At 42.0% G+C, this 13156-nt stretch overlaps 1 protein-coding gene across 5 annotated transcripts; it reads right to left on the bottom strand.

The window, feature by feature from the left end:
- Positions 1-605: 605 nt before the first annotated feature.
- On the bottom strand, positions 606-12849 carry rassf8b (Ras association domain family member 8b). 5 transcript variants are annotated; one of them, XM_088988995.1, is made up of 12 exons: positions 12142-12846; positions 12004-12072; positions 11071-11106; positions 5916-6083; positions 4737-5087; positions 4049-4071; positions 3875-3952; positions 3557-3760; positions 3403-3477; positions 2337-2459; positions 1762-1891; positions 606-959 (listed from the first exon to the last, which is right to left on the bottom strand). In XM_088988995.1, exons 4-12 carry the CDS (start codon positions 6025-6027, stop codon positions 859-861), a joined length of 1197 nt encoding a protein of 398 aa, XP_088845121.1. In that variant the 5' UTR covers positions 6028-6083; positions 11071-11106; positions 12004-12072; positions 12142-12846; the 3' UTR covers positions 606-858. The 5 variants fall into 5 exon arrangements, with proteins under 5 accessions (XP_088845121.1, XP_088845123.1, XP_088845122.1 ...); XM_088988997.1 differs by having other exon boundaries at positions 1751-1891; positions 2351-2459; positions 3875-4071; positions 12142-12849; XM_088988996.1 differs by having other exon boundaries at positions 2351-2459; positions 3875-4071; positions 12142-12848.
- Between the last annotated feature and the right edge of the window lie 307 nt (positions 12850-13156).

Raw genomic sequence — 13156 nt, 5'->3', positions numbered from 1 at the left:
CACTTTCCTCACGATAAGGCATGCCGTTATTTGCTTTTTAGTAACCTACTGTCACTACTTTTAAAGAGTCTCCATCTACAAACAATAGATTTTTTTTGTGGGGCGTATAAAAAGATACATTCATCTAACCTTTTATTTCACTTTTTTGTTTGTGTAGCTTTGGTTCATAGTCGACATCTTTTGTTAAGATTAAAAAAACACACCAGAGTCCCTGCTTTAGTCGTTAGATGAGATACATACAGGATGTAGTTTAAAAAAAAAAATAATAATCCCGTGATAATCTTGATTTTGCTGGCACCTGGTGGCCAATTCGAGAACTTCAAGCCTGCAGGCAATTTCTTTAGTCATCCATCATTCTCGTTTCTGAACTATTAAAACTAGGCAGGGGGTTTACCCTCTCAGTTCTCTTCATTGTTCTTCAAATTTCAAAATAAAAGTTGACAGCTAAGAATTGCCCTGAATTGGTGCGAGAAAACTATGAAAAATATGGGACTGGAGCTACCTTGAGTTAGCTTGACGTGCGCTTTCCACACATCACGGTAAGGCAAATATAGGATGAGTGAGGGTTGTGCATGCGCGTGCGTATTTGTGACATCCTGGTAATATTCTCTGCTATTTATACATATTTTTTATTTATTCATTCTGATAGAAAAACATTCCTGCTGTCAACAAAAATAAATCCGCTGGCCTTACGTGTTTTTTTTTAATATATTGTTAAGTGGAACAGATATGAAAAGTTGCAAATGTGCACTGACATCACTTAAAAGTCCTAAAAGGAAGGCCAGAAAAAGAGTCTCAACTCAAAGTGACATTTGCTTTTCCAATCCTACCGTTAAGATTCACGTAGTATCGGTTACGTCAAACGTATATGCCTTCGGGGTTGAGTCCGGATGCGGTGATGCTTTGCAGGGAGCGCAGGTCGGTGGGTAGGTGACGCGGTAAAAAGTTGCATTCGTCCTCTGTGGAGGGATAATAAACACTTTAAAATTACATCCTGGGTGCTTCAATATTTTTTTGATTAGTGAAAAAAAGGGGGTCTGAAACCGGCTGGAACTAACCAATAATCAATTAAAACCTACCTTGTAATACAGTATATGTCCACAAGACGGCAATATAAACATATGCAGGAATCTATTTCAACCAGGTGCTATTAAAAAGTATTTTTAAGTGATAATATACATTAAATAAAGTTTTTTAAGCCACTGTGTCATTGACCGCATGATGGCATTACTTGTAGAAAGTAAAACGATAGCTAAACGATAGATAGAGAGCCAGCCAGCTAGACGGCTGGCTGGCTCGCTTTCTATTAGTTAGCTATTCGTTAGATAGCTAGCTTTCTGACTATCTGGCTCACCATCTAGCTTGCTAGCTAGTTATCTATTAGTTAGCTGTTAGCTAGCTAGCTTTCTGACTATCTGGCTAGCTATCTAGCTCGCTATTAGCTAGATCGCTAGACTGTCATAAGTCTTGTCTCATAAGGAATTCTGTCAAACAAAATTTCCTTAATCCGGAAAAAAAATTGGATGCATTATTTTTTTTTAAACACGAAATTCCAATATCCGGAACACGGAATTACAATCCATGCAGAATTGTGTAATGTCATGCTCGATATACGAAAAAAAAAGTTGTCTATTCCGCCATTTTTCCTGCCGGTGACGTAGTTGTGGCTACCTAATTCAACCTCGATATAGTTTTTGAATTGTGTCATTTATTATTATTTTTCTCCTCCATTTACTTATATTCCATGTACATTTTATATACCGTCGTCATCGCCCCCTAGTGGTTGCTGAGCCGGCAGCACGGTGACCTTGGTGCCCGTCTGCCGAATGAACTGCTGCAGGTTGACCTGGCGAAGCTCTTTGGTAAGCTGCTCCAGCTCCTCTTCCTTCTCCTACAAAAAAAGTCAATAAATAAATAAAAGTCCACTTCAGGGATGTCATATTCGCCATGCCCTACTTTGAAGTTAGTTGCGCAAGTGCAAGCGAGGGATTGCAAAGTTCTTTCAGCCTCTAATAGGCCAGACAATGGCGTCATATCTCCACCTCCGCCTTGCTTCCCCTTTTCTTATTATGACCTCACACCCAGCGGGGAAAACTCCCGTATACGCTTTGGAATCAAGCGCAGCAAAGGATCCGTCACACGCTTTCCCCCCTTTGCAAAAAAAAAAAAAAAAAAAAAAAACGATTCCACTTGGCATCCCTGTCCGTGACCTAATGAGCTTAAGATTTTACACGGTTCCACTGCAGGCGCGGCGAGGGAGGATGAGGATTTACTCACCCCCCGCGAGGATCTTCTTCAAACAAACAATCGTCTCAGTGCCGTTACGGGACACCGACCTGGAGTCTCTTGCCTGATTGGCCGAGCGAGTGTTCCAACGCCCTGCAGCCCGTCTCCAGGCGAGCGGTGTGCTGGTTCTGCGCATCCAACTCGGTCGTCACTTTCTCCAGTTGGGCCTTCACCTGAAAAGAAGCACATTTTCAGTGTTATAAAGTGTTGAGCCTAATAATAATAATAATAAGTTTCATTTATAAGCGCCTTTCAAAACTCTCAAGGTCACTTTACAGTCAGAGCCAGCGTTCACTCAATCCGGATTAACTCAAATAGAAAGAAAGCCAACTATCTAGCTAGTTAGCTCATAAATAGCTAGTCAGCTAGCTAGCTAGTAACTAATAGATAGATAATAGATAGTAAGGTAGCAAGCTAATAGATAGCTAATAGATAGCCAGCTAGATAGCTAATAGATAGCTAAAAGATATCCAGATAACTAGCTAGTTAATATATATCTAATAGATAACTAGCTAGCTGGGTAGACAGCAAGGTAGCTAGCTAATAGATGGCCAGCTATCTGGATAGGTAGCTAATAGATAACCAGCCAGCTAGCTAGATAGGTAATAGATAGCTAATAGGTAGCCAGAAAACTAGCTAACTAATGGATATCTAATAGATAACTAACTAGCCGGCTAGCTAGCTAATAGATACCCAGCTAACTAACTAGCTAATAGATACATAGATAGCTGGATAGATAGCTAATAGATACCGAGGTAACTAGCTAGCTAAGACATATCTAATAGATAGCGAGCTAGCTGGATAGATACCTAATAGATAGCCAGCTAGCTAGAGAGCTAATAGATATGCAGATAGCTAGCTATATAGATAATATATAGCTAATAGATAGCCAACTAACTAGCTAGATAATAGATATCTACTAGATAGCAAGCTAGCTGGATAGATAGCTCATAGATAGCCAGCTAGCTAATATAAGCCGAATCTGTAGAAACAAAATATTTCAATATTATAAATAAAAGTTTTTTTGGTCAGAAAAACTCATTTGCTGCTAGTGTTAAAAAAAGAAACCTAAAAAAATCTGTAATCAAATGGTGAGTTTTAGCATGTCCACGTTACCTCCTTCTCATCAATCATGTGACGCAGTTCGTCATCCTGCTGCCGAAGCTCGTGCTCGAGGTTGCTCTCCATACTCTTAAAAAAAACGATGAAAAATAACTTTAAAAAATAAAAAGTAGCATATTTTCCAAAGGCGGGCGCTCCATAAACCAACCTGAATGCGGCCCAAGTATTCGGAAAGTTTTGCCTCGCAGTCGCGGACGCGATCCTGCAGCTCGGCTAGCTGTTGCCGTAGTTGTCGCTCGCTCTCTTGCTCTTTGCATAGCTCGTTCTGCCAAAATTCCTCCTTGTCCATCTCGGCGTCGTTCTTCCTCACCTGCTGCTCTAAAAGCAGCAGCTCCTCTTCCAGGCTTCCTTCCTGGTGGGTGGAAAATTAATTCAACTTGATTCAAAAAAAAAAGAAAGATGGGATGTAATACTATTAAAAACACGCAGGGTTTAGTTGGTTGCCGGGCAACACTTCCCTCCTCACCTCGCTAACTTGCTCCCATTCCCGCAGTTCGGCCTCGCAGCCCACCAGGCGGCTTTCCAGGACTTGCAGTTTGTCTTTCTGCAAGCGCACCAGCCGGCTAAGCTCCCGGGATGGACTCCTCGGTCGCGAGGAGTCCATCCCGCCACCGCCAACCTGCCTTAGATCGAGACTTACGCCGCGCCGCTGGGAGTGCTTAGCTGCGTAAAATATAAATGTGAGATGTCATGATCACAACAAACTCCAAATACAGTGAAACCTTGATTTACGAATTTAATTTGTTCCCAGAAAGTGTGTGTAAGGCGAAAAGTGTGTATTCCAAACATTCATTTCCCATAAAAAAACCATTAAAATGAGAATAATCTGTTCCCAGTTCCCTACAAAACGTAATTTTCTACTAAATAAACCTTAACACTATACAAAATATACCTTCTTTTTGTATAATAAATATGCTATTGTATTGTAATTAAAGAATATAAACTGTACTATATAATAAAGTAATTTTATTTACCTTTGTGATGGTCGTTGATGACTTGATGGAATGGATAGCTTTTTGCATAAAGTGTCTCAAGGAGCTCTGGGTTGTACATCGATATTGCAACAGCAACAAATGCAGGCAGACACACTAGAAACTTTATTAATAGCTAGTTCCCGTGCTTGTCTTTTCTGTTCAACTTGTGGGTTATTTGTGGAGCCTGATTGATGGGCTAGTTTAACCTTCAATAAAGTTAAAACGAGTCCAAATTTCACTGTGTTTTCTATCCATTTCCTCACAAGATTGTACTCTCGGCGAAAAGTTTGTTAGCTAAAGCGATCGTAAACCGAGGTATCACTTTATCATAAAATTCCACATTTTAAATGCTACCTTCAGGATCTCGACTTTTCCCCAGCATCTCCCGCAGACTTCTCGTCCCTCCGTTGAACGTGACGGATTTGCGTTTGGGCTCCTTACGCCTGAGCGAGCGATTCGCCGCCGACGGGTGTAGCTTAGCCATGGGTGGTAAGCTCTGACGGTGGAAAGCGCGATCAGAGCCGCGGGCCAACCCGTCCGAGGGTAGCCGCTCGCTAACGGACGGCCCGGTTCGGTGGAGGATGAGCTCCACGTCGCTGGCGTACTGGCCCCATTTGTTGAGAGAAACTACGGGGTTCTCGTGGGGAGCCAGGTGGCGCTCCGTGTCTCGCCATTTCTCGATCAGGGTGTACCTGCCAGTGCGGCCTAGAAGTGCGAAAAAAAAATGTTAAAAGCTAGCTAATATAGCTAATAGCTAGCTAGCCAGATAGCAAATATATAGCCAGCTAGGCAGCTAATGGATAGCAATATTTATGCTTTAGCTGTTGTTCAAGCGCTATATAAACCAAGATGCATGTATTGCATTGTATTTTGGATAGCTGCCCTTATTTCGAGCTCATATAACTCCAGACCCATATAATTTAGGAATTAACTCTTTTTTTTTCTGACGAAGGACAAGATTATATGGTTTCTTACGCTGAATTTAATGTTTATGTCATCCTAAAACTCAATATTCGTTGGTCGTGGAATTTGAGTGACAATGACAAAAACCCTGACACTAAATTGGACACATTTTCACGCATGTCTGGCAGTGAATGAGTTAATTCTCATAGTTCACTATAAAAGTTGACAACCGAAGTGGCCTTTTTGTACTGATCCACTCTTTTATTTCTTTTTTTCCATTCACAGGTTACAAGTGCACCTCTGAGAACTCTTTAACGTTAATGTTCCCACTACTTTAAGGTAGTGGGAAGAAGGTGGGCTGTGTTTCAAAGCAATTCTTCTTCCAATCCCCCCATTGAGGCAAAAAAAAACTTACAGTAAATGCTAAAGAAAGAGTTTTATAGCAGGGGAAATTCCATCGCAACAAAAGGTGGGTACTGGGAGCCGAGTTCAATGGTTCACGGCATTCATCACCAGAGACGTGCACAAAAGCGCCGTGGTGTGGACAAAAAAGCCAAAAGCCAAAACAAAGGATAGTGAGCGCTTTTACTCCTGCTCCACGGGCGCCATACGGTGTGTGTGCGTGTTTACCGATGGCTTGCGCGAGCGCGATGACCACTTCCTGACAGGTGGTGAACTCGGTAACGCCGCAGACGATACGCTGCACGCCGTCCACCCACACTTTCAGTTCCATGGCCTTCATCCAGACGTCTTCAGTCCTCCACACCACAAGGGGGTGCTAAAAGTGATGATGTCCACCTGGCAAACAGAATGGCGATGAAAAGGGGAGGAGAAAATTAGGACTGATACCTCGGCTTACGAACGCTTTAGCTTACTTTTCGCAGCCACGATAGCTGGCAGACTAGTTTTCGGCCTAAGAACACCAAACCACATGTCTCGAAGAGTGCCACGGTGGCTGGCGGACTAGTTTTCCCCACTCATTTTCTTTCAGTGCAGATGTAGTAGTTTGTTATCGAGTGGATACTTGTGCTTTTTTGGGACCAAAAAAGACCCCACCACAAGCTAGTGTTAAGCCGAAGAGGACACAAAAGAAAATGACGGTCGAGCAGAAGAAGATCATCCAAAAACATGAACGAGGTGTGTGTTTGTGTGACTTAGCGTCCCAGTACCAGTATGCCAAGTCCACCATTGCTATGTGTGGCTAAGGGTGTTTCTGTGTTGTCTAGGCAACGGTCTCAGGCAATAGAAGAGGTTGGAAAACTTCTGTTGATTTGGATTCATGAAAAGCAGCTAGCAGGGGACAGTCCTTATGGAAGGTGACTCTCCTTCCAAACAGTCACTCCCTCCCTCAATCCTCCTCCCACTACATTCCATCAAGCCATCAACGACCGTCACAAAGGTACATAAAACATAGGCAAATAACTATTATACGTAAAATAAGAATCAGAATCAGAATCATCTTTATTGCCAAGTATGTAGAACACACAAGAAATTTGTTTCCGGTAGAACACGCTGCACTAGGTAAGGTATATTTTGTGTAGTTTTAACTGTTATTTAATTGACAAAATTATGTTTTATGGGGACCTGGAAACGAATTATCCTCATTTTTAATGGTTTCTTATGGGAAATAAATGTTTGGCAGACGAACTTTTCGCCTTACACACACTTTCTGGGAACCAATTATGTTCATAAATGTTCATATCACTGTACATTTATGAGACAATGAGCATTTAATAATGTCTTTTCAAAGACGTATTCCTGTGCGTTGTATTTTTGAACACGCACAATCAATAAATGAATCTGTTCAAATCTTAAAAAAAACCCTGTAAATGGCTTTGGGGATGATTTCCATGCGGCAAAGCTAACAGCAGTTGGCCAAGATGCTGCTGGAAAGCTATTTTGAAAACTGCTGACACAAGCATCTCTGCGGACTCATTAACAACCTGGCAAGGGGCCGCAAGCAGCGGAGCGGCCACACGGTCTCTTTTGTGTGTGTGTGTGTGTGTGTGTGTGTGTGTGTGTGTGTGTGTGTGTGTGTGTGTGTGTGTCTCCCAGTGCAAATCCCTTCACTGAAATGACAGGTTGGGGACGAATGTGTTACAATGGGCAAATTAGGCATCTGGTTGAGAAGCATTCACGAACGATGTGATGAGGTGTCGCATTTTCACGCGAGCGATCCAAAATTGCAGCGGGTGTTTAACAAATTTAGCTTAATGCTAACACAAACTGGGAAACGCCATAAGCACGCTACTTCATAGCATATCGGAAGTAAATATCTCATGCTTTTAGCAACGGCTATGCAAAATAAGAGTAATATTAGCACAAAAGCAAGAACACAATTTAGCTTAATGCTAACAGGCAATGGGAAACGCCGTAGGCACGCTACTCATAGCATATGGAAAGTAAATGTGTCATGCTTTTAGCATCGTATATGTAAAAAAAAAACGCGATATTAGAGCAAAATAGAGATGTTTGGGTGACTGCTAGGAAGCACTCCAGTGTGCTCCCTAGCAGAAACGACCTTCGATTTTCTTTCCTCCACTTGTGAATAGCGATACCCGCGCCCTCAAAAAGCCATTTTGATGCCAGCCAATGGCAGGCGACGGATAAATAAATCACACGAGACGTGGCTGCACGCACATCAGCACGCGGGCCCTCGTTGCTATTTCAGTGCAAATCTACACTCAATCTACACAAAGAAATGACGCTCACTTGCTAGCTTAAAACGCACTTATGTAAATAGGCCTGTAACATTAGGCACACCTACATAATAATACACAACGGCCATCTGGAGCCATTAAAACGAAAAAAAAAAAACAAGTCCGAACTTGCACCGTTAGGCCGTTATAAATAAACGACACGCCAACATGACTTTATGAGGTGACATTTCCAGTCTTTTTTAACTTGTACAATAATGTCAGCCCTACTGAAATGTGACATTCATGGCTGCCGGGTCAGCACGAGCGGCCGGCGTTTTGGACACAATAGAACGAAGGCAAACCGCAATGCCGACAAAAAAAAAAAAAAAAAGATGGACAGCTGGACACACGGCGTAGTAGTACTTGGACATGTGCTAACCGCACAGAAGACGGAGTTTAATTTGGATGTAACTTCACTCTCTTCAAGCGTCATTCTCGGGATGCCACAAGGAAAGCAGGGCGAGGGCGGGACACTATGTGGTTACCCTAAAAATGTTTATAGACGAAACGGAGGGTGGGGGAAAAAGTCCCTTTAAATCATAATCTTGGAATATTTAACTGAAAATCGGGATGTGTACGAGCAACTAGCCACACCAGAAGCAACCAGAAATAATTAATCCATCTTTTTAAAACAAAATTGTAAAAAAATGAGATTTTAGGCATTTTAACATGGCAGCAGTCAAAACCTGATGATGTCATCAAACGTCTTTCTTTTCAGGGACGGATTTCAATTTAAATAATCGCTGCTCTGCCAAAAAAAAAGACCACCGCAATGGCGTGTGTGTCCACATGGCTAAATCGCGGGCGTGATTGAACGCAAACAATCCCGTCGCCATAGCAACGCTGACCCTCCACCAGCCTTTTGTTCCTGAGCGCGGCGCAGTACACATGACTGCATTGATTCGAGGGGAAATGGAGGGTGGGGGGGTAGTTGACCGTGAACTATTCGGATAAAAATGTCTTTTATTGCACTTTACTTTGAAGTTAGCCATGTTGCCACACTTAAAAAGTCAGTAGTTGCTTCAAAAATGTAACCGCAAAAAGGAAATTTTCATATTTTTGTCATCAAATTTGTGGCAAAAAATTATCAAAGATAAAATGATCAAACTAAGATTGCACCTACCTGAATGTGTGGCGTTTACAGAACAAGTGACTAGACTGACTTGCAACGAAAAGCGTCTTATTTACGAATATCTTTGTACTGTTTCATGGCTATGATGTTAACTGCCTCCCATCTGAGAGTGACATGCACAAGATCCAATCGGATCGCGACATTGTCATGAAAGGACATCAAAGAGGTGTGCTTTGGACACACAAGAGGCGGGCTACACTGCAAATGTCCATGTCAGCAGTTACTTTAATATAAAAACAAAAAGGAAATTTGATTAGATTGAGCCGTATCCACGCCCCCCCCCCCCACCTATCAATTAGTTTGATGGAGGCACCCAGAGCCGCTTTTGAAGTACTACTCTTGTGACCTTGTCATTTGAACTTGGCGCACTTTCAATCCGACAGACATCCAAATAGGATCTTGACAGTCATTTTAATTGATTAGCAAAGTTAGCACGGGCAGTAAAACTCATCAAACCAATATTGGGATTATTTTAGTCCTGACTGGTCAATTTGGCTATTAGCTCGCTATCTATTAGCTAGCTAACTGGCTGGCTATCTATTAGCTAGCTATATGGCTGGCTATCTATTAGCCAGCGATGTGGCTGGCTATCTTTTAGCTGGCTATATGGCTGGCTGTTAGTTAGCTAGCCGGCTGGTTATCTATTAGCTAGCTAGCTAGCTCTCTATCTATTTGAGTTACTTCCGGTTTGAGTGAACGCTGGTGCATGTGGCTTGACCTTGAGAGTTTGGAAAGGCGCTTAGAAATGAAATTTATTATTATTATTATACTTGAATAATTGTTGATATTTTTCAAGTGGAACATCTTGTACTTCATATTCAAAGATAAAATGCATCATAAAGTTCTTCTTTATCTGTTATTTGTGTATTCATTGCTACATAGCGCCTCTAGTGGTCAGATTGAGATTACTAATAATATCTTGCATTACAGGCTACAAATTGTAAAATGTTTTGATGACAAAAATGTTTGGACTAGTGTTTGTTTTGAAATACCATTTGTTTAAAACAAAGCACATTTTTAACGTTAGTGTAACATCCGACTTACAACTATCTCGACTTACGACCACCCGTACTTACGACCACCAGACCCTATTTTAAAAATTGTAATTCTATGCCTGGCACCGCAATGCGCGAGCAGGCCAGCAACACGTACGACAATTTTGGCTAGCCAGCCAGCATCTTACTCTCGCACAGCAATCGACCGTGTGATGGCACCGGAGGACGGAGTCATTTAGCCTTCGAGTCTCTATTCAACATTTTGAATGGATTTCGACTTACGACCATTTTGACTTACGACCGTTTTGACTGAAGAGAACTCGGTCGTAAGTCGGATGTTACCTTTATTTGTATTTTGTATCAGAAAAAAAAAGTTGTCTCGTTACATCTATCGACTGTATTTTGACTGCGTTGACACCAAACGATACCACGCGACCTGCTAAGTTCAAACTAATCAGCTTGCTGGGAACAATAAGCTTGTAAGACTTGGAGCTCAACTCAGTGGGAAGGTGTGTGGAGGGAGGAAGGGAGGGTGTCTGCAAAAAGACACACTCCCAACGGGATTAGTTACTTAACAACACTACCCTGAATGTTTACGTTGAGTCAATGATTGGTTTTAAAAAAATAATCATACTAACTCTAAAAAATGGAAATTGAATTTTTAGGCCGCGAGTCATCACATCCTCTCGTCTCTATTATTTAGATTTTTTTCTCATGAGTAAAAAAATGGACGAATGAAGCATTTAACACCACATGTCCTCAACCAAGGACAGCAACCCATGCACGAGTTTTTTTTAGTCTTGGAGCAAAACGACATAAGCTTGATAAATACTATTGATCATGTGACGCAGCTATGAGCATGCAAAGTCAAAAGTGTTCATAGGATGAACATCGAATGCAGAAATAAGCAGCTAATCATTAACCATAGAATGGCTTGGGCCCACCAAAACAAAACATACCTTCTCACAGCGTCCCGCATCTTGCAGTTTATTCCCCTATGGATTATAAAAAAAATAATTCAAGAAACGTCTTCGGGAAAAATGTTAGCGGCAGGCTACTTTGCGGGGATAGAAGGGAAGGAGGTGGGGGTGTTTTGAGGGTGTTTGTCGTCTGCTGCGGGCCGATACGCGTCACGCCGCCGCATGTGCATGTAAACACGGCTCGCTCGCTCCACTCGCCGGACATCCGACACGGAGCGTTCACCGACCGCAGCTCTCCCTCTCTCTCTTTTTCTCTCGCTCGCTCTCTCTGATGGTGTGTGCACGTTGGGGCTAGCAGGGGGGCGGGGGTGTAGAGAGGGGCTTGTAAATGACGTGGGAAGAGAACTGGGGCACCGCGAGGCAAGACGGACCCGGTTAAAGCGACAGCCGCACCGGACGGGACCTTTTCATGGGACCATTTTGCATCTATATTTACTATATTTTATATTTATCAGAGTTTAAATCAGTGTGTCTGACTTTATTTTTTCGCACTAGTGCATTTTATTTGTGGCGAATTAGCTTCAAATTCAAATAAAGCTGTTATCACGGTTGGTGCAGAAATCACAATGTCCAAATACATCCGACTTAAGACCGAGTTCCGTTCCGACCAAACGGTCGTAAGTCAAAATGGTCGTAAGTCGAAATGCATTCAAAATGTTGAATAGAGACTCTGGCGCTATCACACGGTTGGTTGCTGTGCGAGAGTGAGATGCTGGCTGGCCTAAATTGTCGTACACGTTGCCGGCCTGCTAGCGCGTTGCGGTGCTAGGCGTAGAATTAAAAATTTAAAAATAGGGTCTGGAGGTCCACGCCTAAGTATGGGTGGTCGTAAGTCGCATGTTACCTGTATGGTCATTTCGAGTTTATTTTTAAAGTGTTCAAATTAAAAAAAATAAAATAAAAAGAACTCACCAAACATACACTGAATTCTCTCAGTGGAGAGGGAATTGAGACATGCCCCAGTAAATTCAGCAGATGGCGCTGTGGAGGAAACAAAAGCTTGTTTTATATATAAAAAAATAAAATACAGATAAAAAGATGATCACTTACCTTTTACGGGACGTGTCACATGACTTTCCTTTCCACATGATGGAGAAATGTACACTTTTATTTACATTTCTACATTTAGCAGTGGACATCCAAAGTTGTCCACGGTTTGACAGACGGTTTTGGCCTGGATGGGGATGTGTATTATTCCCATAAGCAGGGCGGTTCTTCATTCCCTAAATTCTTGAGGGATCAAGTAGGTTGAAAAGACAACGATTCTCAGGGAAAATCTTCCTTTTCTCCCATTTTCCTCACCGTTGTGTTTTATTCCTCTCTCCCTCCCTCAGCGTCTAGACTTCATTAGCAGAGGATGAGCCTCTTCCTCGCAGCGGCCATGTAAGCCTCGCTAAAGACAAAGAGGGCTATTGTTCAAGAGGATTTTGGACTGCGCCTGGCGTTTCCTTCGCACACGGCGCACCGAAATAGCGCTAAAAGTTTCTCATACAAAAAAAAAGGGAATTAAGAGTTAACTGGAGAGAGTTTGGCGAAGAAAAAAAAAGCTGAAAGTTTAATCAGAGGAGATTCGAGGGAATTTATGCGTTAGCAGTTTCAGGCCGCTTAGGGATAAATTAAAGGACGCAACAATTAAAACGTCATTAAAAGGTATAATACTGCCTTATAGCGGATGTAATACAAATAGCATGCCATTGTTTGGGGGGGAAGATGATTATATTCATCTTTAAAATTACAGTGATCATCATCATAATAATAATAATAATAATACATTTCATTTCTTTCAAAACTCTCAAGGTTACTTACCAGTCACAGGATAAGTTTTTCTGTGGGTGAGCAGCAGCAGCCATACGCGCCAGCGTTCACTCAACCTGAAAGTAACTTAAATAGATAGAAAACTAGCTATCTAGCTAATAGATAGTGAGCTAGATAGCTAGCCAGGTAACTAGAAAGATACCTTGTTTTACGAACTTATTTGGTTCCCAGAAAGTGTGTGTATGGTGAAAAGTGTGTATTCCAAACATTAATTTCACATTGGAAACTATTAAAGTGAGAATAATCAGTT

The sequence above is a fragment of the Hippocampus bargibanti genome, linkage group LG22 (genome assembly GCF_051943395.1).
Source record: "Hippocampus bargibanti isolate YZ-2025 linkage group LG22, ASM5194339v1, whole genome shotgun sequence".
NCBI lineage: Eukaryota > Metazoa > Chordata > Actinopteri > Syngnathiformes > Syngnathidae > Hippocampus > Hippocampus bargibanti.
The sequence above is the reverse complement of the archived record's forward strand: the minus strand, read 5'-3'. Positions and strand labels throughout refer to the sequence as shown.

What these genes read in the sequence shown, in the direction of transcription:
- rassf8b (XM_088988993.1), bottom strand. Translation starts at nt 6,027, where the DNA reads ATGAAGGCCATGGAACTGAAAGTGTGGGTGGACGGCGTGCAGCGTATC. An exon ending in AATCAGGCAAGAGACTCCAG is followed by an intron (nt 1,892 to 2,336) that starts GTCGGTGTCCCG and finishes CTTTTTTTGTAG; the next exon opens with GAGAAGGAAGAGGAGCTGGA. An exon ending in ACTAGGGGGCGATGACGACG is followed by an intron (nt 960 to 1,761) that starts GTATATAAAATG and finishes ATCCCTCCACAG; the next exon opens with AGGACGAATGCAACTTTTTA.